This window comes from Netta rufina, assembly GCF_964035555.1.
Source record: "Netta rufina genome assembly, chromosome: 1".
Taxonomy (NCBI): Eukaryota; Metazoa; Chordata; class Aves; order Anseriformes; family Anatidae; genus Netta; species Netta rufina.
This window is the reverse complement of record NC_140123.1, coordinates 161,832,749-161,858,565: the sequence shown is the minus strand read 5'-3', so window position 1 is coordinate 161,858,565 and position 25,817 is coordinate 161,832,749. Positions and strand designations below refer to the sequence as shown.

Here is a 25,817-nt window from a genome sequence, read left to right as displayed (position 1 = left end):
CGCCTGGAGCACTTCTCCCCCTCCCTCTACACTGACCTTGGCACCTGCAAGGCTGTTTCTCATTCCTCTCACTCTCCCAGCTGCTTTTTTTTTTTTTTTTTTTTCCCTGTCTTAAATATGCTCTCACAGAGGCGCAAACATCACTGATTGGCTCGGCTCTGGTCAGCAGTGGGGCCCTTACCTCACATGGGGCAGTTTCTGGATTCTTCTCACAGAAGCCACCCCTATGGCCCCCTGCTACCAAAACCTTGCCACATAAACCCACTGCAGGGGCTCAGCTGCTTCTCACAGATAACTAGTGGGAGGTTCAGGTTGGAATTGAGGAGACATTTCTTCTCAGAAAGAGCAGTCAGGTATTGGGACAAGTTGCCCAGGGAGGTGGTGGAGTCACTGGCCCTGGGGGTGTTCGAGGAAAGGTTGGGCCTGGTGCTTAGGGACATAGTTTAGTGGGCAACATTGCTGGTAGGGTTATGGTTGGACCAGATGATTTTGAAGATCTCTTCCAACCTTAATGATTCTGTGATTTCTGCTTTACCTTTTACATACCATCACAGTGCCTGCTGTTGTTCAATAAAATAGGTAACACAGCACTTTGTATCTCCACATAACTCCCCTGGAAGCATAAACCGTAAGGATAACTGCTACACTGTGTGATTCTTGTTCCTCATAACGTACATCAAATGTCTTTCAATGAGCCACCAGGTTCAGCAGAACACACCCATTTTCAGACCAGTCTGTGCTTGTGAGATCTTAAGGACAGCAGCATTAATCCCTGCACTAGCAGATCAATTCTTTGGCTCTTGAGGTGAGGTCACAGGAATTAACCAGAGGCCTATTTCTCCAGGTCAGGAGTTCCAGGATTCTGTTAGAGGACACTGTAAAGTGTTGTTTTCCTTCTTTGTCCATTGACAGGTACCATAACAATACATTTTGGTTTTGTAATTAAAACTCCAAGCCCCAAATACACAAAACAGAATGCTTTACGTATTCACAGGTTTACAATGAAGCATGCAACATTATTCTTAAAATCATCTACATGTAAATGTTACCTTACACTTTATTAACGATATAAAGTTCTCAGAGTAAGAGACAAATTCATTATAGCTATTGCTAACTTTTGTTTTATGAAATTAAATGAGAAAGCCAGAATTTAATTAATTCCTTTTCCTCTTCTAGATACCAGCTCCGGCTCTACTAGATTATCATCTGTTATCATGTAATGACTTGTATTGAATTCAGTTAGGTTTTTTTGTTTGTTTGTTTGTTTTTTTGTTTTTTCTGTTTTAGATCTCATAAAATAAATATCAGGCCCTTAACAGTTCACTTACATTTTTGTCTATAAATATTTTAAATCTCCAGGAAGTAAAGATTTTTTAAAAATTATTATTATTATTATTTTTACTATTGTTGCTAACTGGGGACAGATTGCATACATATTTATTGTGTTTGCTTACACATTCACCCAGATATTTGCATGGCACTTCTGATAAAACTTCTTTGTTGTTAATGGAGTACCTAACAAAGTCAGTACCATAGCAAGGACACAAAAATATGACCTTCAAAGTCACTTTTACACGGTAGCAAACTTTGTACATTGCCTCATACAGTAGCTTAAAATTCATACTTTATGATGGTTTTCAACCTAGAGCAATGGTCCATCAGATTACTCAAACCTTGCATATTTGGAATTATTTATTTATTTATTTATTTATTCCATTATCCATACAAAGCCTTGCTGAATTTCTCATGCAGCAAGTACACACTGAAAAAGCACACACTGAAAGCAAATCAGAACTTAATGGGTCACATTTTATTTGTTCTTTTTCCACATCTTCTACTGCCTCATTTGATGGAAAAATATTTTTGTTAATTCCTCTGTTTTCTTCATGTTTCTGAAGTTACTTTGATTCTACTTATGTATTTTTCCCTGTCTGTATTCCATTCCAGTTTACACACTGAAGGAATCCACGCGACCACATGAAAAGCTGGATTTCATCTGCACACCCCCTGCAAAGCACAGAACTGCTTATTTGCTGTGCTCTGTGGGAATGCACGGCCTCAGAATGGTCAAACAGTGCCAACTGTGAATTTGCAGGTTGTTTAAAGCATCCAGAAGTTATCCCTGAGGAATAAGTTATTGCATTCTTTGACCCTGACGCCAGAAGTGCATCCTGGACTTGGCATCCACGAACTGAACACAGTGCACCCTTCTTTGCCTAGCTGATGATGAAAGATGAGCAGCCTGATGGGGAATGCTGTACATCCTCGGGTTCTTGGGTCCTCTCTTGAAGGGAAGGAGTTCACAGATAGGCTGTAGAAACTATTTGTGGTAAATATGAGCCAAAGTTCTTTTTTGAGATCATTTTACTGCCCCGGACACACCCATTAGTGAGGTTCTTTGTATTTGCCAAGAGGGCCAGCTGCTCTGTGAAGGAGGAAAGCCAGGAGCTGAGGTAGATTCTGCAACCTTCCCAGCCCAGGCCTGTCCCACCACCTCTAGTCGGGGAGCAGGGCAGTCAGGGCAGGGCTGTGGGGGCAACCCAGAGCCCAGGTCATCAGGTAGGTTTCTGGTGATGAATCAGGCCCAAGGCCAAGAACAGAAGGTAATTCTCAGGAGCAGATCTAGTGGGGCCAGACAGGGACAGACACAGCCCAGGGTTCATCAGGCAGGTCCATTGTGACCATGCAGATCTGCCACTACAGCCTCCCCTTCTTTTCTTCTCTTGTGGCTGTTGTTTCTTGTTGTATGGGGGTTCAACATGATAAATCAAGGGCAAAGAGCCTTGTTTGCTATATGAAGAAATCCTACATAGCAACATTAAGGGCGAAGTAGTCAGGAAGACTAAACCACTCTTTCCTGCTTGTGGTTTTATTAAGGTGACAGTTGATGACACTCTCACAAGCTTCTTCATAAATGATTGCCTTCCTCCATTCAGAGCAGGAGTCAGTCTTTGCAATGTTGTTTTAAGCATCATCTTCACATAGCTGTGGTCTAATTAGCATGAGCGTTTTACCAGAAATTCATCTGCTTGAAAACATGGGACTGTGATTTGAAGAATCAGGCCACAGTCTAATTAATATAGTCTGGGGATATCCTGATAATAATTTGCGTCAGGATCTAAAAAGTACCAGATATTCTGCTCCAAGCAAGAGGGGCTGATCTATGCATTTTCCTCCATTTGATGTGCTCCAGGAAACTGGGGAGAAAGTGAAGTCATGACTCAGATCAACCCTGCCAGGCAGGAATATTTCTGTTTTCAGTTTCAATCAGCCTGTCCTCTGGACTTACCCTTTTCTACCAGACCTATGTGAGCAGAACACTTGAAAGAGAACACACAGCACAGGTCCTGCTTACCTTGTCCCCTTTATTTTCTTCAGTGGTGGGAAACCACTAGTTGAAGAATATTGAACTTAAAACATGAATAAAGGTGTTAGCAGCTCATTTCCACTTTATAAATCTCTTTAAAGAATATAATGAGGTCAATATTATGCACTGACTGATTTTTAAATGCCCGGAAAAATCAATTGAAAACGTTAATTTCCTGACCTATTTTTTCATCTGTTACTGCTTCATATATCTGACTTGAAGGTCCTTGGGGTTTTGGTTCATTGCTTGTAAATTATTAATCTGTTATGTATATGAGAAGCAAAGAAAGTAGTGTCTGATGTCTTTCCTCTCCAGCTCTAGAGTATATTCTAGAGCCAGCAAATGTTCTTCATAAAGAGGTCACATCTGAAAAGCATGTCCGTTTTAGCTATTTTATTTTATTTTATTTATTTTATTTTATTTTATTTTATTTTATTTTATTTTATTTTATTTTATTTTATTTTATTTTATTTTATTTTATTTTATTTTATTTTATTTTATTTTATTTTATTTCTGATTAAAAATATTATTTATAGTACCTGGTTACCCACCACTGAAATTGTCAAGTTACATTTTCTAAAATGAGGGAACCCCAGAGAAGATGGTTACTGGAACAAAACTATTACCAGTCATTTAATTTTTAACTTGCTTAGAAATTTTGCCACAGCATGAGAATCTATCCTCATAAAATTATCATAACCTGTAGGCTTTATACTTGCCATGGATACCCTGTTAAATATCACCTGGAGAAGAGCCTGATTTTAAAAGTCTAGGGGTTTGAGTAAGTACCAAGAAACTGAGTTTAGGGGAAATATGATGTGTACATGCACCTGAATTAATTCCCATAGCACTGTGTTTATGTCAGTAAGCATTTCTTACGTTGTCCCTTTTGGGCAGCGCGGAGCAGCCGTAGCCATCCTGGATCATGGCTGGGCTGGGAAGAGGCCCAGGAGCAGGAGCTGTGCCTGGACAACTTCCTATGGAAGAAGAGTTGACAGCATCAAATTTATTGCTGCTGGAGTTGTTGGTTTGCTTGGCACAGCATTTTGGACCGATTTCAGGGATCCCAGATGGAACAAATTTTAGGAATGTTTTTTGTAGCTGTAAACGAGCATTGCTTGTAAAGAGAGGTATAAAACGGATAAATGTTATCACTTGGCTCATCAAGGTGAACAGAAGTGCTAGAGTAATGGAATTTATCTGGAAAACTAGAGGAACACCAGATTTTGCTTCTGTGAACGACCTCTGGGATGGATCTGTCACAGCTCTGACACTTGGGGAGCACGCGATGTGCAGGTATTACGCCAGCTATTAGCGCACGTAGGCAAATGAGCATTTCATCCGGAGAATTCTTTGCTGCCGCATATTAGAACCATTTGTGGTACACATTACACCTTTAGATCCCCTTCACGACGGGTTTTCCACCCGAACACCGACCACTGTCGGTGGCTTGGGGCTGGGGGCAAGGGGGGAGGCAAGCTCCGCGGGGCAGCCGCGGGCACGGAGGGAGAGCGAAGACCAGACACCGGGACGGACCGGGGGGACACCCGAGGCTACGGGCGGCCTCCCGAGGGGGTCGTCAGGCACCGGGGGGAGGCGGTGCCCCCCTCCCGCCCCGCCTCGGGCCCGCCTCTCCCCGTGCGGGGCGGCGGTGCCACCGCCCCCCGTCTCTAGGCGATGCTGCAGCCAAGATGGCGGCGGGCGCCGAGTGAGGGGGAGCGGCGGCAGCGGCTGCGCGCCCCGCGGTCTGCCCGAGCGGCTCGGGCTGGGGCTCGGGCTCGGGCTGGGGCGGGCGGAGGGATGAGGCGCGGCCCCGCTGCCGGCCGGTCGTCGTGAGGGGCGCGGGCCGGCGGACGCCATGGCGGGCATCATCAAGAAGCAGATCCTGAAGCATCTCTCCAGGTCAGCGCCCTTGCCCGCGGGGGGCTGAGGCGTGCGGGGGGGATCGTGCGAGAGGCCCCTCGGCCCGGCACGGTGCGGGGCGAGCAGGGGCCGGGCGTCGCTCGGCCGGCGGAGGGGAGACCCGGAGCCGCCTCCCGGGGGCTTGGAGCGGGGCGATGCGGCTCGCTAGGGCGCCCGGGGAGCGGGGAGGAGGCGGGGGGCGCGGGGTCCCTGCGGATCTTCGGCCGCCCCCGAGCTGTGGGAGCGCCCGGTGGGGCCGGGGAGGCTGGCGGCGGCGCTGCCGGAGCCATGAGACAACTTGGGCGTCGTGTGGGGAACTCGGCTGCGCCCGGCGTGGGCAGCGGGAGGTTAAAAATCGTCACCCTGGAAGGGTTCGGGGGCTGGCAGGGCCCTGTGCTGGGGAGTCGTGGAAACTATGCAAGCACGCGAAGTGCACAACGATTCCCAAAAGCCACAGTTGAAATTTCTTCCGTTTGTAAAGAAAGACAAAAGCCCAGTAGGTGCCTCATCTGTCACACTACTGCAGCATTGCTGTTCCTCAGGATTTACTTTTATAAATTCAGCATTGCTTGAGAAGTTGGCCCCATACTACTTTGCCTTTTTAAATGTTTCTTTCTATTTTTTACGGTATTTCAAATGCGTTTATCTTACTGTTAATTAATAGAGAAAACCAAATGCCAGATTGCCATTTGGCAATTGTGCCGACGGTGCACAGGGAAGGCACAATTCCCATTCCAAGCCCTTCGCTGCCCGTCCCTTAAAGATGATGTATCAAACAGCAGTGAAGTAATTGTCCTCCGCCCTGTCTGTGAGCTTTCGTAGCTGGGAATGCTGATGCAGAAGTCTTGTTTTTGCAAGACAGTAACCGAGCACTGCAAGAATGGGAATGCTGGACGAAGGTGTCATCTGCCTTGAGCGGGCATACAGGAAATCACTGAACTCAATTCACTGATACAGTTCCCTTCCTATAGCGCCGTTTAGTAAGCTGTACCAGAAGGGAAGTGAACTGGTCTCAATGCTACAGGTTAAAGTAAAAAACGTGTCTAGTAACTGAGCACGAGTAACGTGAGCTGGCCCTTGTCTAGTTTGTGAAATAAATAGCTTTCAAAAGCAGTGTTAAGTACTTGCTGATGTTGATGAATCTGTGTGTTTTCTTGTGGGATGTGATAACGCTTATTCAATAAGGCTACCTTAACTGATTGCTATAAGTTTTGGCATTTTTGAAAAGCTTATGGGATATGTCTAACGATCTGAGGTTTTTAGTTTAAAGCTGAGGCTCACAATTATTGAGGCTACACCAACATTAACATCGCAAAAGACAGACCTTATTATTAAGGCCCTTATTATGGGTGTTCTTAAGCACATGATCAGATAATCTTTTCTCCCTGCAGAACTGGTGCTTCAGTGATTGCAGAACTTGGTTACACCAGAGAACAAATTCAGGTGGCTCTTTACATTTCAAGGATTATTTTTTTTCCCCAACAAAAATCATGACATTATTCTCTATTTCAGGTTTTCCTTCCTTATTAGGTTTTATAAGGCTGAGGTTAACATAGGCTTCACACATTGTTATGTATCAGTCTGGAGCCAAAGGCATAAGGAAGTTCCTGTAATACAGAGGGTGCCAAAAGACACTTTCACTTCAGATTCTATTACTATATTGGTTCCTGTTCTGCAGTTCTCATAGTTCCTCAAAACTGATGCCTTTTTGTCATCTTCACCAAGGGACATATTACTGTCAGGATTGAAATGTACTGGAAAAAGTCCATGTATAATAAAGGAAAAGTTGAAGGAATTACTCAGTTATCTTGATTTATTTTCATCTTTGTTTCCTCTCTTTGTATTCCAGTTTTGGTGATTAGATTGCTCTTTGAACAAAGCGAAATGTAATTTGTACTTCGCAGAACAAATAGAGACGTAATCTTTTACCTTCAGTTACAGGTTTCTGTGCTTTCCTTTTTTTTTTTTTTTTTTTTTTTTTTGTCACAAATCACAGAATGGTTGAGGTTGGCAGGGACCTCTGGATGGCTTATTGTCCTTCCCTGCTGAATCCCCCCCACAGATATTGATTTAGCAATATTTTTTATAGAGATTGCTGCAATATCTGTCACCACATGCATTAGCAAATTTCAGCTTTCTTACAGCCATCTGGATTTTGCGTCTGCAAAATTAAAAGCATAATTTGTGTCATTCAGTTATTGAAGCTTCCATTAATTCAGTTTTACGGTGCTTTTAGATGAACTGATGGACACTGGGGGTGTGAAGCAGCCTTACTCTATGTTTGTTATCTAGGGGAAATTCTTATATATGATACAGATTTTTAAAGCCTGAAAACAAGAAGAGGGAGATCCAAACTGGATTCTGAAAACATTTTGATACCTAAATGGCTCTTTAGATTGTAAAATAGTTTTCTTAATACTGTCCTGCAGCTTAGAAACAAGGTATGCAGAGTTTTGTAAAAATCTGAATCTTCTTTCAGGTTCTGGTGATGAGTCTTCAGTTTTATTACAGTCTTTTAGAAATTTCTTCAAGTATAAGCTCTGTCTACTGCCTTCAACATGTGTTGCTCTTCTCCAAGGCTGCAGAAGAAGATGTGGAGAAGGAAGGAAGAGGGGAACACAGTTACATTTTTCTGTTATTTGGATTATATGCTGCTTGATACAGCATTTGAAACTAAGCATGGGTTACTAAGCTGAAGAGATGAGTTTGCTGTTTGAAAGCTAGGTGCTTTGAATTTTTGTCAGCTGCTTATTGTGGTGGGATCACTTTTCTGGCGAACATGCATGTTGGAGTACCTTTGTTTCGTAACATTACCTGCCCTCCAGTGAAACAAGTATATCTGAATAATGGTGATATCCTTCACAAAGGTAGAAATGAAACATTGTGGCTAGGAGTTTGAGATCACTTACTCATCTTGTCAGGCTTTTTATCCGAATGAAATGAACTGAAATACACATTGAATCTTAACCTGTGCCATAGTGTCTTTTCATGGGTGAGAGATTTCTTGCTAAAGAGCAGCTTTTCTTGCAAGGTTTTCTGTGGACTGCTTTGCTGTGATAAGCAGATAGCTTCCAGTTTTGCATCTTTTTCCTTTGTTAGACTTTGTGGACAAGTGTTTAATGCAGAGGTTTTAAAGATTGCCAGCAGGACTCTAGATTTCACTATGCACAATCCCAATAGTGTGCCTGTTGTACTACCTGTAGTTAGAAAGGGGTCATCATCACTGTCAGGGTTTGACTCTTCAGTTGTTCAGATCCCAAATACTGTCAGAGATCAGGAGTTGCTGACACAGGCTTGTATAAGACTTTTTTTTTTTTTTTTTTGTCTTTTAATATCATTGACTAAAATTTCCTTTCTAGCTAACCTGTGGTCTAATAGGGAGACCTCTGTGTGTCTTCAAGATCCATGCCTTTCTATAAAAGAATTTTTACTGAAGTGTGAGTCTGAGAAGCATGAAGGAAAGCTTCTAAACTTGCCTCTGTATGAAATTAGCCCCACTGACTGTGATATTCTTCATCTTAATTGCATATTAAATCTGAAGTTTGCCAATGATAGCGCATACTTCAACTTGAAAAAGAAAATCACATTTTTTGTTTTAGTCCTACATATTTGGTGTTTTTACACAGGTGCACACAAAGAAAAATCTTAAGTGGCTGAAAAACGTTTGTGGCAGAAATCCAGGTCACTTTCTGTTCGTGGCAGTATCTGAGGTTCTGGGTGAACTTGCTTTAGCTCGCCTGCAGCAGTGGATGCAAAACTAAGATTTCAGTAGAAGAAAATTGCAGTATGTTTCATGATAACTTTATCCATCACATAGTTGGAAAATCATCCTAAAATGCCTAGGAAGATTAATTCTACAAAGAGTGACATAAGGATTGCACGGATCCAAGGGATCGGTTGATCCTGCTGTGTGCAGTGGTATCGCATCAGCGGGTACGGCCTCACCGATATCAGTCCCGGCTAATATTTGACCTGTGCGTCACTCTGCTCGGTACCCGTGAGATACACCTCTTTGGCGGGGCACATTGCCACCCCAAGAGATTGGGGTTATTTCTTTTTGAACCTACTGGTGTAGCAGGGTTACGTACTTGGAGTAGTTTCTTCTTGTAAGCAATTACCTGTAGTTGTTTGGATGACCTTTGAAACTTCCAACTTCTACTAGTAGCATAAGAAGCAAGGGGCGTGTGCTTCTTTTCACCCTACTGAATATCCTACTTCTGTCTTACTGCAGTTTTGTGAAAGTTACCCCATTTTTTTAGCCAGCCAAAAAACACAAAGCATGTACTTTCCCTAGAATAAGCATAAAACAGGTTCCTTCCCTGCTTACACTGAAGGATTTACAGGATGTTTTCTACATGACTGACTTTATTGGCTTATGTAGTATATGGAAGGACTTCAAAGCACAACGTAGGTGGGTGGAACAATCTGCATTGTTCTGAATAAGTCTATATTTAATCTGAATGTGTACAGAAAGTGTTATCTGTTTATTACAAACCTCATGCTGCTGAACCTAGTGAAAGAATCGAGTCTGAAAAAAATGGAACAGACAGTAAAGCAAAACTGCTTGGGGTGGCGGAAGAAAACAGAAAGATACAAAAAGTATTGAATTTCAAACATAAAGGAACTTAAGAAATACAGCACAATGTAAAATTTTGTTATGATTCTAAGTGAAGACCTCATGCAAACGATTTTGCCTGTGTGGAATTGTTGGTAGTATTCTGATAAATATAAAAGAATCAATGAATGTATTTTTTTCAATAACAAAAAAACCCTTTTCATTTCTATTTTTATTAGTAGCTTCACAGTTGTGTTTTAAGCTTTTGCAGCAGAATGTCATCTAAAAAGCTGAACTGAAATTGCTGTGGTGCTTTTTTTGAATTTATAAAGTTTATTTTGGAGATAAACTTGCAATAATCTATTTGCTGGTGGAGTTCTTAATCAGTACATTTATTAATATTAAGATATAAATGATTAAATCTTGTGTGTCCCCATTCATAAAAATCTCTTGAGACTTCAGGAGCATTTGGGCTAATAAAATAAGTTCACTGAATTTTATTTCCAACTTTCAGTTTGTTTTATATCAGTTTTTTGCAAAGGCATTATAAATCTGGATGGTGATTTTGCAGACATTTGTACCATTAAAGTTCTGCTGAAGTTTTGTTTGTCAGACAAGTCTTGTGTATACATATTAAAAATTAATGCATTTACAGAATCGCCATGAATTAATCAGTAGCATTTTAGTTGCATAGTATGTGATCATTTCCTTTGAAGCAATTCTCACAACAGGCTTACAGGGAAATAGGTTTCCAGAATTAAAATGATGTAGAAGATTACTTCATGTACAAGCAGCTGATACACAAGTGCAAAGCATTCTTAGGAAGAAGGGTATTTAAATAATGCCTGTGGGGAATAAAATTGTTATGTTTAAACAAGTATGCAGTAGGGAAGAATCAAAACAATGCATAGTGGTTTTTTTTTTTAACATTTGGTATTTCTCCTGAAGCCTTAGTGTTTTTTATATCAAAGAGGTATAAAACTATGTACAAAACTTTGAGTAGAAGGTGATTGTTAAAGTGTATTTGGTTTTAATTCCAGTTTTCTTGTACAAGCAGACTGGGCAAAGGATATCAAATGATTTCTGCTGAAACACTAACAGAATTAGGAAGGCTTACACAAATTAACTTGTTTTATGAATTTATTTATTTATCTATTTATTGAAAATAATGAGAATAATTGCTAACAACTAATTATGTGAGAAATACCTACCTAATTTTTGGCAGGTTGCTGGGGAATCAAGGTTTCTTAAACAGTAGGTCCTGCAGTTCTTCTGTACACCTCTGAGGAGCTGATGCTAACCAAAGTTTGGATCTCTTCATTCCATCATCTTCTTGTTAGGACAATCAGGAGAGGAATGTAAGAAGTACAAGAGCTCCGGCTCAGGCTGTGGCTTTCCATCCTTTCAGGCTTCCTAGTGTGGATCTAGGAGCCTTGCGCCTAGATGTGTGAGGCAGGACCCCAGCACAAATCGTGTGGCAGTTCTGCCATGCAACTACCGTACAGCTTGGGAATGCCAGAGCTTTTGTTTTCTCAGACTGGTTGGCTTCTTCATCTGACTCCTGAGGAAGCAACCGTGGGACCCACAATTTTCACATTGTAGCCGCTCCCATTGCTTGGGGATCTGGAGACTGTAGAAGAATTGTCATTCATAACTACTACATTCATATCTGTAATTCAGTTCTGTGATAAATCTCTTAAACATCATTCAGATATCCTAACAGATAGCCTATGAAGGGCTGGGATTGTACTGTCCCTGCAATAATAGAGTGTAAGTATTAGTTATATTTAGTCTGAGGCATCTTTTCAAAGTGAGGACAGTTAACAAAGCATTTCTTTTCTTCCATTGCTGTTTAATTTGTTAAGTTAAATATTCTATTTTTTAAAATGTTGAGAGGCTTAATGTAGTACAGTTTCAAACCCTGTGAAATCAGGAAGTGCTGGTCCTTGTCGCACTGCCACAAGTACAGAATGAAACCCAGTGAGTCCTGCTCTCTTATCTCTGTAGAGTCACGTTTCTGTAAGGTGACTTTTAAACAGGTGTAGTGGAGATGCTGAATGGGAACAAATAACGTGGGCTGAGAAATCTCAGGCAAAATAAAACTGAAAAGTTGTCTCGCATTTCAAAATACACTAACAGCCTCTTACATGCTGCAGCTCCAGGGTAGCTGCCTTCTCACATTCCAAATACACTTACTGAGTGTCTCTGAAACCGCCTGGCAGTATTATATGGATCCTTTTCCGCATGATTGAATTTTTCTACTTAAGCTGTTCATTTAAACACAGCTGCAGTATCTTAGTATCAGGCAGTAAGGGATGTTCTCATGGGAATGTAGCACTTCATACAGCTCTATTTCCTTTTCAGTTACAGAATGTCTTAATGTATAGCAAACTGTTGTGACTGCGGTTCTCTTTAGCTAAAAATCTCTTACATTATTGTATCACTCCTTTTTCCCCTTTGAACTTGCTCCCTTGTGTGTCCCCTGTGTCCCGTTCCCTGCAGCGATCCCTGCTGGAGATTGGTTTGCTGTGAATATCCTTACTACCAAAATGAGCACCAGAAGCTTCTCAGAAACCGTGGCAACTGACCACTTGCTTTCACCAGGAATAGGGGCCTTTTGTCTGAATACCTTGCCCTCAGGTAACTTCCCCTCTCCCACCTTTGTAGATTAAATGTAAGAGGTGGTATGTATTTATACGGATTTGGGACTGAAATGAATTCTATACAATGTTGATTGGGTTTTCTCTCTTTTATTTTTGGAACTTATGATTCTGCAAAAAGTAATTGCTTGCTATGTACGTGTGTTTAAAAACAAGTCCTATACTAAATTTACAAAACTGACTTGGGAAGTACAACAGCAATCCTGTTATAAACATATATTTATGTGTAATTTCTAAATGTAATCTTTTAGGTGTATCTCCATACCTACAGGCTACTTGACATTTGCTGTTTATTGTTTTCACTTACTTATTTCCTTTGTTTAACTTAATCTTTATTTTCTTTCTATTGATATATATATTTGGAGGATCAGTCAGCTTTTATCCTGGTTTATGTAAGAGAATAGCTGATTTTTTAAAAAAATAAAATAGGTCTTATAGTTTATGTTGTATTGAAAAATCTTTTTTTGGTGTAAAATCTGATCGCTTAGCATTAATAAGATATCTGCTAATGTTACATAAATAAATGGTGCAGTTTCCAGAAGGCAGATGGTGTCATGCTTTTATGCTGCACTCTTGTTTCTTGGTTTAAATTTATAAAATTATTTTGTGTCAAGTGCCTTTTCTGTGCGTTAGTTACAGAATCTTGTGTTTTGACTGGAATGGAGCAGTTACCAACTATCAACAGATTCTCAACGTGATGTGTTATTTTTGCTGCCTGCAATATGGAAATAGCATGTACCTTCCCAGATGTGTCTTGGCATATTAAGGATTTTGTTTTCTTGTACTCAACGTACACGTTAAAGTCTGTTGTGTATAAGATTGTCAAGTTTGAAACAGATTTTTTGGTTTTGATGGCATTGACCGTTTGTACGCATGATTAACGATGCATGAGAAAGCTCGTGGAATAGAGAAGCTGATACTGGTCTGTGCGAGGTTTTATCATAAATGAAAGATTGAGCAATATTTTACATACAAGGTGATTAGCATTCATGCAATGAAAGCTCCTCATCTCTGTGCAATGCTTGGCTATTTCTGAGCAGATTTGCTGCATGACATATAATTATCTAATAGCTATTGATGACAGCAGCTGTTTCAGTTCTATCTGTACCCAAAGAACAACCAATACCTTCCTTTACAAATAGAAGGAAATAATTTCCTGTATGTATTATTACAGAACTAATTAGGGGGAGATTTATATACTGTTAAGAGAGTTGGTGGGAATGTCAGTATTTGAGAAAGCGTTGACTTAAAAATGGGACTTTGAGCACCCTTGAGTGTATGAAGTTGTCTTTGGGAAGGCAGCTGAGTCCATGCCGAAGCCTGTCTGTGTAGCAATTAAATAGAAGCGGTTATTTGGGAGGCATCAGAAAAGTAAATGTAATATTCAGGCACCCACCCTCTAGGACGGGAGAGATAAGGGGGATGGCACGACAGGTCGGGGAAGCATGGTCTGGGTGCTGAGTCAGGATGCCAGTTAGTGATCTGCCTGGTCAGGGGTGGGGAAAGAAGATCTGTCTTTAGACTATGACAGGTCAAAAGGCCTGATAAGAGCCGTTCAGATATTCCAGGTTGTGTTTCTTAGCGTGAAAAGTCCTGCCTGAAGCTGTAGGGTCACAGGTGGTGGTGTGGTCACATCTGGTGTGTGTGTGGGCAAGGTATGCAAGCAGGAATGCCCTCTAAAAGGGCATTAGGATAAAGGTGTTAGACTCTTCTCTTGTAGAAGTTGTTGTCAGTGGGTGGAAGGAGGTGCCAGTCTGGTACTATAGACAGACAATGGTAGGTGTTCTTGAGAAACCTGCAGGTTGGTGCAGCTGCTGCAGTTCGTGTTGCCATTTAGAATATAGGGAATGGCAGCCCTTACAGTGTCTTCACTGATAGGATCCTCTTGGCAGAAAAGTGTATGGTATTTGAGAATCCACATACGACACGACCTTGCCAATACAGATGACTTCTGGACAAAGGCTGGAGGATAGCCTCTGAGACCATCAAAATTATGCCCATTGTAGACTTGCCTTGTGGTTACCTGCTAATAGTGGTGGTGAGCTTTTTGCAGTGTTATGGCCATTTTCTTTTTGTGGTGCAGATTGGGAGAATGTCATTTTTTGTGTGTGGGTTTTAGTCCAGAAATATTAAAATTCATTCTCACAAGTTTTTATTTTCAGCTTACTCTACTGTGAACATTCTTCAGTAAAGAACTTGAAGTGTTTATGCATCAGTGTATGTCTGGTCAGTTGTACTGTGCTGAAGGCATAAAAGGTATTACCCCTCCCTACAGATCTTACCACGAGTGCCTGATTATTATTTTTTTAATTCTACTAAGCTTTTGATTTTGGTGCTGTGTTCTATCCTGGTGGTCCATGGTCATTAAAATGTTCTGTAATGAGCGTTTCCCTTTATTGGTTTTAAAGGCATTCTCTTTTGGCTTGGTGTGTCTTTTTTGTTCTTACATTGATAAATGCGTACCCAATTAACTTTCTGTGTAGTGTTCATTACTTCATCATTATTTTTTTCTGTTTATTCTATCAGTTTTTAAATTGGCTTTAATGTTTTCAGAAATGAATGTTCTACCCAAAATGAGGGCATGCTATCATATTTTATGGTGAAATCTAGTGCTACTTCCCATTCATTTTTTTTTATATAGTAGTACTTGAACCTTCTTATATGTCAGACAGTTTTTCATCATTTTCTCTTATCTTCCAATTTTATTTTCTTAAAACAAAAACAAACAAACAAAAACCCCTTTCATTTACAAGTCATGGAAATTACTGGGTTTTATCTTCCAACATCTAGTATTTAGCATCATCAATGAGTCAGCTGTTGTTGCAAAGCCGCTTGTTGATCTGTTGAGTTCTGCAGAAGGTCAGTTTTCTGAGGACTTGATGAATGTGACTTTAATGTTACCTGTATATAATATCACACATTTTAACTCATTCTCTGGAGCAAAAAATCATTTACTCCAAATCTTACATAAACCACAGTTAATGATTTCATTCTGGGTGAAATACTTCTGTGATGCACTGTGTTAAAAATAGAACATCCTTAGGACAGCCAGAATTCACTCAAAGGTTTCTGTTACTCACAATCTACTACCTTTTCCACTACCTTTATATTTCTGCTTATTCTTTGGGCTTATTACGTGGTGCTCTTGTAGTCTGACCAATTTCTACTAACCTTAAGCCACTTAATGTATACTTAATTTCTGTACCAGCTTTTGTGACATCTCAATTGCAGGTTTTTTTTTTTTTTTTTTTTGTGTTTTTTTGTTTTTAAGTACAAAGAAAAGATAAAGTTGCTTGATTCTAATCTTGTTGCATGGACAGTTTCTACAGAAGCTTGTGGTTTGTATTCAGTACAGGTCAAGCACTTTGCATCTGTGAAGCCTGTCTTCTTTAGATGACACTTTTGCCTCAATGGCAGCTAAACCTTTTTAATGCTTAAATAACTGTTTTCAGTCTCTTATCCTTTCTCCTTCTCATCATACATGGGTCAAGAAAGGACAGTTACTAAGAACTCTTCTGAAGGTCATTGTGAAGGTCATTATTGGTATGTAGAGTTGTTTTTTTTAATCTAGGGAGTCTGTCTTTTCTCATCTAAGACTTGCTGCCATGTAAATCTAAGCATGCTGGTACTTTGGACTTAACCAATGATACGCTGTCATGAGGAAAAGTATAGCAGTGCTCCTGAGCTTAGTGTTTGCAGGTGATGTTTTGTCCCTGAGAGACTTTGGTATTTATTGCTTCTGGTTACACTAGATAAAATACGAGAGAAAATTATGTCGCTTGCAGCAGGTTATTTGCTGTTTGCTGGGACACATTTTTTTTTGTGACTTAGTGAAAGGTGGGAGGGCTTTAAAGGTTTTTCAGATCAGAGCAGTTAATGGAAATCAACTTTGATTTGCAATATTACAAATGAGATACACATGCAAATACACAAGGAAGTTGTTCGTAACAGTAAGTGCTGTGGTGATCCCTTTTTTTTTTTTTTTTTTTTATTTAAGATTTTACAGAGTTAGTTCTTTCCCTCTTCACTTTAATGTTAAGTCTTAAAATTTAAAGTGGTACAGTGAACAGGATAATGGTAGACCTCCTTTCTACCAAGAGTCATGGGAACCTTTATTTTCCACTGAACTACAATAATAAAAAAAAAAAAAAAAAAAAAAAAAAAGACTTTCTTGCTTCAGAAATTATATTGAATTTCTTGGTGATCTAATAACTTGGTTTGGCCAGGTGGAACAGGAAGAAAGTAATCTTTCTGGTGAGTTCCTACTGTTTTATTATTGATACAGTTGCCAGTTCTTGTTAGGACATGCTGCCCTGTTTCTGAGCCTGTTGTTTTGAACCATGTATCTTCTAAAGGATTTCTGGTTCATAGTAAGGACATAAGCAAGACATGTGGCTCATATTAACATTTAATAGTCTGTCACGATCAGGGCATATACGTAGGATCAAATCACTGGAGGAATTTTATTTAAAAGGCAGGGGGGACATATGGTAGAGCCAGGTGGAACAGATTATCTGTTCAGTAGATGAGCAAAACATCTGAGTGTCCCATGTTCAAATGAGATTCAGACTTCCATAATTTCTGTATTAAATCTAGAGGTCGGAGTTTCTGTTCATTGAACGTGACAAGGCATCTCTCCAAACCTTTGTGGAGCACTGCTCTGAATTTCACGTAATCTGTGGGCTCAGTTCTACAAAACATGAGCTAATCCTTTCAGAATAGCTTCTTCCCCTGTCCTCTCCACTGTATTTTTTCCTAGCTTCATTTCTTGGCCATCTTTCCTGTGTGCAACGTGGAGATCCCATTCAGAACTCCAAGCCTTTCTTGTCCAAGCAAAACTTCAGAATATAAATATTTTGGGCAAGGAAAAAATAATCTTCCGTATGGGTTTCCTGTTCTTTTACTGAGACCTCTAGATTACTATTCATTGTGGTCCTGACTACTGCACATATATTTATTTAGTACTGTGCTGTTATTTTGTGACCTTTTATGCTTTTCATTGAACTCGTAATCAATAGTCTGTAAAATGAAGATTGAACCATCTGTCTAACTGCACAATAATATTAATTGTGTGTGTCACGCAGCTCAGGGGTTTGTCAAGTTGCTTGTGGTATTAACTTTGTATTTCAGGATTCCTGCATTTAAAGTGTCAGATATTTTATGGCATTAATCTATCACCTTAGAGAATTGAATATTAAACTGGATTGAAATTCATGCTATTAGATGTAGTAATCCGAACTTCAGATTGTATGTTCTGAGAAGGGAAGGATAGTTTGTTAAATTGAAGCTAAATCAATGAAAACGTTTTTGCTAAGAATAGCTTGTGGTATTAACAAGCCAACTATGTATTGTCTCATTAACAATGATGTTTTACTAACTCAGCAAAATAATGTGTGAAAAACCCTTGTTAAACTCAACCGTGTACTTTATTATATTTCTGTTCCTCTTGCCCTTTCCTTTTGCTTTCCTCTGTTCTCCTTGATTCATTTCTAGCACCAAGTAGGGGTTACCCACACTGTCTGTTCCCTCATAAAGGAAGCTCAAGGGATGATGTTATGCAGAGACAAGGTCCAGTTGTCTTGGCCTTTGCTCCCAGTTTGAGCCAGTTTTTAAGGACTAACTAAGTTGTTCTAAGGAACGTACGCTAGGTTGAAAACCAAAAGACGGGATGGGGGGGTGCTGTTTGCACAGGCTGAGTCAGAGAGAAGGGTGTGTGCATGTCATGAAGTTGGTTACATTGTTAGTTCCAGGAAATTACATGGAAAGCTCAGAGAATTTTAATTTTTTTTTTCTGTCTAACATGTTCACTATATCAAACATTATCAAATATTTCTGATGGGTGCTTATTCAGAATAACAAGATTCTGTTCTAACTTTCTGGTACATACTTCTCAATTTTATATAAAAATTGTATAGTAAATATGATAGCCTAATACGTTCTCAAAGTTTAAGCAATTTCAGCATTCCAGGTTGTAGTGCTAAGAGAGACAGTTGTTATTTAGATGTAGAGGTAATTTGCCAGCCTAAAAGTCCATGCTGTGGTGTTCTTAAACCTTGATAGTAAATATTTGAAACCATCTCTAAGGCATTGTTAACACCAGAGTTTTAAAAATATTGCTAACATTTAATTGAATAATAAAATTAAAATTTAATAGTATTAAAACATTGTTTCAGATTTTATCTATTTTATTTAACAATATTGTCAGTGATGGGTTTTGCCCACTTACAGCAAGTTCACTGGAACCTGTACTAGAAACACATCAGTGTGTCCATGGCTCACCTTCAGGGCATGTCCTGGCTTGGTATACGGTAGGATCCTAGAACAAAGCCATTTGGAGAGTTGTAGTTACCCTAAGAGGATTTTGTTGTTGTTAATTTTTTATATGTTTTAATTTTGTTTTAAATGCGAAATGCTGTTCTTCTTGTCGCTTGTCCCTTTAAAAAAAAAATTATCCATGAAGTTTCAAATTCTTGTAAATTTGAACTGGTGTGATCACATTGTGTTTTGCAGGGCTAGCTGCTCAAATATGCCAGCTTATAATTTTGAATTATTTATTTATAAACTAGAAAACACCATAAGAAGCTAAAGTTTCCTGTTATTTGAAGTAGTGTATGAAATGGTGCTAAAGTGCTAAGTAATCGTAAGTATATTCTGTGGAACAATTGAGTTTGAAGGAGCAGGGAATTATTAGAGAAACGTAAAGTGTTGGCATCCTCTGTGGAAAACTGGCTCTGGGCAGAGCAGATGTGGTTGTCATATGTTATGAAGTTACTATGGATTTTGGGGAGGTGCCACTGTCTCGCCAGCATCCGCTCGCTCATCAGTGACATTCCAGCTGGGGAAGTGGAATGAAGAAATCAGCTGTTAGAGGTGTCTAAACCTGAAATACCTTCCACAACTAAAGTTCCTTTCTCTCATCTTTGAAATGAAAGGTGTAGACTTCCAGGTGGATATCCCCTTGTGTTGGTTGGTGCTAGATGAAGCAGCACACAGAGCATTCTTCCCTTCACTGGTTGCAAGGAAAGGTGAAAAATTGAAAGCAGCACTCAGAAGAATTATTTAAAAAAAAAAAAAAAAAAAAAAAAAAAAAAAGCTATGCTGAAAGGGAAGAAAAATGACACTGCTTGCTGATATTGCCTTCCCTGTCCTTCTGCTCCCTGTTGGTAGGCTACAGCTCTTATTTTGTCCAAGAGTGTTGGATGTAACTTAAGATTAGCTTTACTGTCTCTATTCTCATCCTTGATGGTATTTTGGTGTCTTTCTCACTGTGAAATTTGGAAACGTGTTCCTGTAGATCCTCTGGGTTTTACTGTGATTTGTCTGCAGTACAAAGACGAAGCTGATGGTTACAGCTATCTGTCTTGGTTGAGTGCTGCATCTTGTGCCATAGCTATAAGGGACCCAGAGGGGAGTTCCTACAAAGGGCATCAGAGTCTCAGTAAGCCATGTGTGTATGTAATGGCAGAATATTTTGCATTTGCTGTATAAATGTGACTTAAAAATCACAAACTGGTGTTATTTTAAAGGTGATTATCATCTAGTAAGTAGAGAGAGATACTGTGATGTGACTGAAAATGTTCAATGTTTATTTCAGGAATTTCAGTTATTTTAGGACTGTTTATTTTAGGAATTTCAATTAAGAAGTTGGATGAGACTTGTCAATATGACTTCTGATATATGAGACCTTATATTTTGTGGTTATTGACAGGGTGGTTTACTGAGGCAGGTTATTCAGCTCTTCACTTTACTCTTTCTTGTTACAAGGAAGAAAGAAGGGTAACTGGAAAACTATGTGAGGAACAGAGGGCTTACATAATTTTAATGTTTCTAAATGGAGCACTTAAAAGTACTACTTGTCAAGGAAAATATATTTGTCAGTAGTCTGATCTTAATATATTTTTTAGTATTGTAATTATTAAAATATATTATTCTTGAGTCAAAGCTCATTTCCTCTGGTTAATTTGTTTTTTAAGCCAACAGAAACAACTGCAACTATTCTCCCATAAGCAGCATGTCCAGTATTATTTGCAAATATGTCCTGGATAACTTCAGACGGTATAGTTTAAAAAATAAAAATAAATGAACTTTAAATTCTGAACAAGCTTCTGTGCTCCCTCCACCCCCAGATGTTTTGGTCTTTGAGAGTTCTTCATGCTTAAACTGACAGGGAGATGAAACTCTGTAGGTTTATGATGTCTGTCTGAATGTGTGTAGAAGTGGTAAATAGGCCTTTTGGTTTTGTCAGGTTAGGTAAATGCATTTCCAAAGCTTACCATCACATGAAAGCAATGAAACAGTTGGGCTAAGAAAATGGTAGCCAATTTTCAAGCCACAGTTGGAAACTCTTAGGAGGAAAGGCTTGCCAGCCTTCTTCACCTTCTTCTACCATCTCCCCCTGTGTGCCTTACTTAATAAGGACTTTGTACAGAAACCAGTCTGAATGGAAAGGAGGCTTCTGGGTTGCACCAGAGCAGCTGTTCTGGACAGAGCAACCCTTTTGTGCTCTGCCTGGAAAATACAAGCATGGGCAGTTTCCAAGTGGGAAATGTCTCAAAGGGACAAATACTGCAAGCAACAGTATTTTCTTCTATCTAATCTTGTAAAATTAGACCCACTCATGAGCAGAAACAGATTTCCATGGCTGTGTGTGGGTGTGGTTAAATACAGCCGATCTTTAGCTTGTGGTAGGTATAATGCTATGGTTGGTGACTTGAGGGCAGAGCGCTCATGAGTTTGTCGTGTCCTCTCACAAGGATGGCAACCATTTGACACAGTTGACTGCTGTATAAACAAATCATAGCACCTTTTAAGTATAGTGACATTTATTGCATGTCTTCTCTATTAAATAGCTATGTTTTTTTAGCCTTTGCACATCAGACTCTTTTTTCATGCTTCCAGCCAGTATATTATATTCACCTGTGTGCCTGTTTATATAAATGTTTAATTTAAGTTCTTTGTTAAATTCTGAGTAAAACAATAGTATAAATGAAACTTTTTCAAGATACAAAGCGTGTGTGTATATATACATAGTGTGTGTATATACATGTATACACACACACATATATATATTTTATATATATATATATATATAAAAATATAGGTGCCATTTAAAAGTACCCTTATGTTATCTGTCCTGAGTTTAATTATCAGTCATTTCTGCATGCTCCAGGAATTACGGTATATGTTACAGAGGTTTGGATTTCTTTTCTTTTGAAAAAATAGAGTGAAATGGGTTCAATTCTACTTTATATAGTTTGAAATAAGTAGTTAACGTATTTTGAACGAAACATCTGTCATTCTGGGTTATGAACAAGTAAGGAAATGCCTCATCGTATATTTAATTGTCTATGTATTTAGAGAGATAAAGCAAACATGAATTTCATGGTTCTAATTCTTTTCAGGGTGAAATTGTATCTAATATAATTTCCATCTCCCCTGCCCACTGTGCTAGACCATTCCTTTAAGTAAATTGTCTGCTGCGTGCAGGACAGCGCTGACTTGCTGTACGTGCATTTACTTAAGGTGCATGTTTGTTCTTAGGTTCACCAAAAACCTGTCGCCTGACAAGATCAACCTGAGCACGTTAAAGGGGGAAGGCCAGCTGACCAATTTAGAGTTGGATCAAGAGGTACTTCAGAACATGCTGGATCTTCCAACATGGCTTGCTATAAACAAAGTCTTTTGCAATAAAGCATCCATTAGGGTGAGTGTTTTATTATGCTGGAGTGGCAATTAACCAGATCTTTTTTTCCCTTTCTGTCTCAGCAAACTTTTGAACAAGCTTGTATTAACAGAAAATTGGGGTGAATACCTGATAACAGCTTCATCTTTCTCTAAAATGTTACTAGCAATAATTTCTCACCCTTTTTTTCTCTTTGGATGGCATGAAATACATAAAGAAATGGTGAAAATAAGCAGTGAATTTTTTTTCTTTGTGTGGAATATATTCCTGCATGTCCAGAAATAGAAGTAGAGGTATAAGCTTATATTTGCCCATGATATAATTGGCATCCTTTAATGATTCACTATGTTCTTTTTTATGTTTTATTTTTTTCTATTTCACCCTCTTGTTTTTTTTACTGCTTTCCCTCTTGTTCCCTTCCAATCTCCAAAAATATCTTTTTGAGGGATTCTGTCTCTGTGGGAGATGTGAAAACGCTCTAAATCTAGCCAACTTCACTTTTTTAATCCTGTTGGCTGCAAAGAATTGAAGCAATGTATCTCCTCTCCTAGATTATCACATTTATTGCATTTAGAGTAAGAAAGAAGCTATGGGTTGTTTTGACAGAAGTTATCTGGTCAAACTTTAGCAGTTCCTCAGTCTCTTCTTTCTTTACTTAATACTTTAGTTCTTAATACTTTGTTACAGACAAGCAATTATTTATAGGCCAAGAGAGCAAATGTAGATTTTTATTTCCTTTTAAAGGTAAGAATGTGGAAGGCAGTGTTGACGTAGCAGATGTTTGACAACTCAGTATTAAAGAGACAGGTTCTGTTTTGCTCCTCTGTGTTTTCCTTCCAGAGCTCAGTAGGTTTTGAAGTTTATTTCTTAACACTTGAAAGAGATGTGTGCATAAGTTTCTTATACAGTACTTTCAGATAAACTTTGTAATGTGAAAGTAATGTTCTTTTGAGTCCAGGAGTTACAATTTGTATACCTAAACCACATCCTAAGCAAGTGCTTTATTTTGCTGTATCTCTAATATTTGCTTTGTCTTAGAGTAATGTTTTCCATTGCAGATACCATGGACAAAATTGAAAACGCATCCCATCTCTTTGGTGAGTCCTGAGAGCAACTCCTAAATATAAACTGTGTAGCAGAATTCCTCAAATATTTATACTGTTCTCTCAAACTGATTCTAGAAATAGTTGAAACATTAATGGACAGTTATGAAGTGTCCTCTGGGTAGCAGCAGATCAAGATACCATAATGTTTTTGTTAGTATACTGTTGTAATTATTTAATCTTTTTTTTTTTTTTTTTTTTTTTTCCTTTGGGCATTGTCATTATAATGTTTGGCTGTTAGCTGATTTCTGTCAAGATCCTCAGGCATTATGTTTTAACTCAAGTTCATCTGAAGGGTAGTTATTTGTCCAACTAGTACTTTTACAAGTTCCTACCTATCTGTTAGAGCTATCTTTTTTCTGAGGACTTTTCTGTTCTGTATCTGCAGTCTATCCAGTGATCCCAGTTATGGCAAGTTTGGTACAGACAGCATTCACAAGATTTCTCTAACACCCTAGGATACAGCTTGAATATAAATAGGATGTAGAAGATGTATGGAGGACTCCAAACCAATTAGAATGAATGTTATTTCTTGCACTTTTTTTATTTTTCTCTTTAACGAATTTACTGAGAAATGTGGTAACTCCAGAAGTAATTTGCTTGATGGTGGTTAAACTTTCTTAATTGGGCTTGCCTAGGAATGAACAGGCCTTTTAACTGTTGTGTTTCCCAGACACACAGTGACTTTTTGAATCTGCTTCTAATTCCTTACCTCTGAATCAGACTTGGAAAAAAAGATGTTGTTTTAAATACTTGATGGATTTGCTGGTGACCTAGTTGTAATGTACTAATGCCTGTGCCGCTTTTCCCTGACACACAAAGATTAAAGGACGGTAATGCTGAAGTGGGATGGTTCAACCCCTTGGCTGTAAGATGCAACTGCCAAATTAGGAAAGCAGTTTAAGCCATGGTATTCTTAAGGATTACGTACTTTGACCTACAGTAACAAGGCCTGTTTGCTTTGCTTGCTGTGAACTTACTTTAGTAATCTTTGAGGTTAAGGTGATTTTCAAAGTCAACTTTGTTATATAAAATTTTTCTTGAACAAATGTGTTAAATGAAAACTGACATCAAAAGATAACTGTTCAGTGGTAGATTGTACAACAGTCTTTCTGACTTCTCAAGGAAGACAAATGTAAAGGCCTAAGTATCCAACTTCAGCTCTTTATTACATCTGAATTTCCACTATTTTGGTTGGGATATCTTTATCACTGAAACTTTGATTACATTTTAATTAACATTCCCTAGTTGGCATCCTTTTTTTGCATAGAATAGGAAGTAGCTAGAACCCAATTGTCTAGCCAAAAGTACTTTCTTGGAACTGAGTCATCCTTTGTAAAACTCCATCTGTTAACATACTGGCAAATATTAAATTTCCTTTGCTCATCACCAATATCTCCTCCTGTTTCTGTGCGATGAGCACTAAAATTTTGAAGATTGCTTTGTAGACCTGTGGATGCTATGGAGCAGTTTTTCCTCTATCAAAGTACAGACAGATTCCAGTGAGGAAACAACAGACGGATGTCTATATCCAGGTCTTCGTAATTAAGTCTTATTTATATTACAAAGAATTCTGTATTCAGTACCCTGCTATTCTTTGCATGAATTGTGTAGGTGTAGCAAAGGAGAATGTTACAGAGGTCTTAATTTAACCTCACAAGAACGGTCAAACATCCCAAAATGGTAGGATAACTAGAATAAACCTTTGCTTCCCCTGTCCCTCCCCAGACTAAGGGATTAGATTTTTTTTTTTTTTTCTCCCCGATGTTTTGCAAAGCAAGTCATTAACTGAGACAGCAGTATTCACAGTATGTTGAAGTATAAGAAAATATGGAGTAGGAAGTTAATGGATTTCTAGGTAGCAGCCAGGGATCATGGATAAGATCATGATCTTCTCACTTTACGGACGAGAGTAGGATAGTTTGTGGATCAAGTGAATTGTGGTGATTGGTGTGGTAATAAAGTGCAGTAGGTAGGGCAGGTTGACCTGTGAAAAAATGTAATTTGAGGACAAAGATTTTTGGTGTGTTTTGTCTCACTGGAGAAGGGAGCAAATGGAGGAATTCAGAGGAGGTGGTATAAACTCAGAGCTAGACAGGGACGTAATATTAGCTGTTGAGTTTCTAATGAGCATGAAATGGCACAAGAGTGCAGAACTATAAGCCTTAAATCAAGAGCCTTCCCAGTTTATAACAAAATTTAGGTCACAAACATTGCACTGTGAATAAGCTAGGAGATTAATGGATTTATTCAGTTGCCAGAAATAAAGTTTTGCTTTTGGTATATTCACATCTTATTCTTCATCCCTGTTATTATGCATTATATGTAATTTGTGTTATAGTTCTGCTATTTAAATAAAGCCTTCAATTAAAATAGGATTTGGGTCTCATCCCCTTAATTCCCAGCTTCTTTTTTAAGGATCCCACTTAAAGTACCAAAAATACAATAACAGCATACAATTATACTAGAATATGCTGTGTTGCAAGTTATACTAGAATGTATCTTTCTATAAAATACTTCCGCTAGATTAGCCAAGAGTCATATAATG

At 38.9% G+C, this 25,817-nt stretch overlaps 1 protein-coding gene across 1 annotated transcript in view; it reads left to right on the top strand.

Moving 5' to 3' along the window:
- The first annotated feature begins 5,161 nt into the window (after nt 1-5,161).
- The window catches only part of BLTP3B (bridge-like lipid transfer protein family member 3B), a 53,881-nt gene continuing 33,225 nt past the window's right edge, over nt 5,162-25,817 (top strand). Inside the window, exons 1-3 of the mRNA XM_084305900.1 lie at nt 5,162-5,269; nt 22,025-22,187; nt 23,225-23,263. Of these exons, the coding sequence (XP_084162026.1) occupies nt 5,226-5,269; nt 22,025-22,187; nt 23,225-23,263 (246 nt within the window). The 5' untranslated portion in view covers nt 5,162-5,225. The remainder of the gene's footprint in view (nt 5,270-22,024; nt 22,188-23,224; nt 23,264-25,817) is intronic.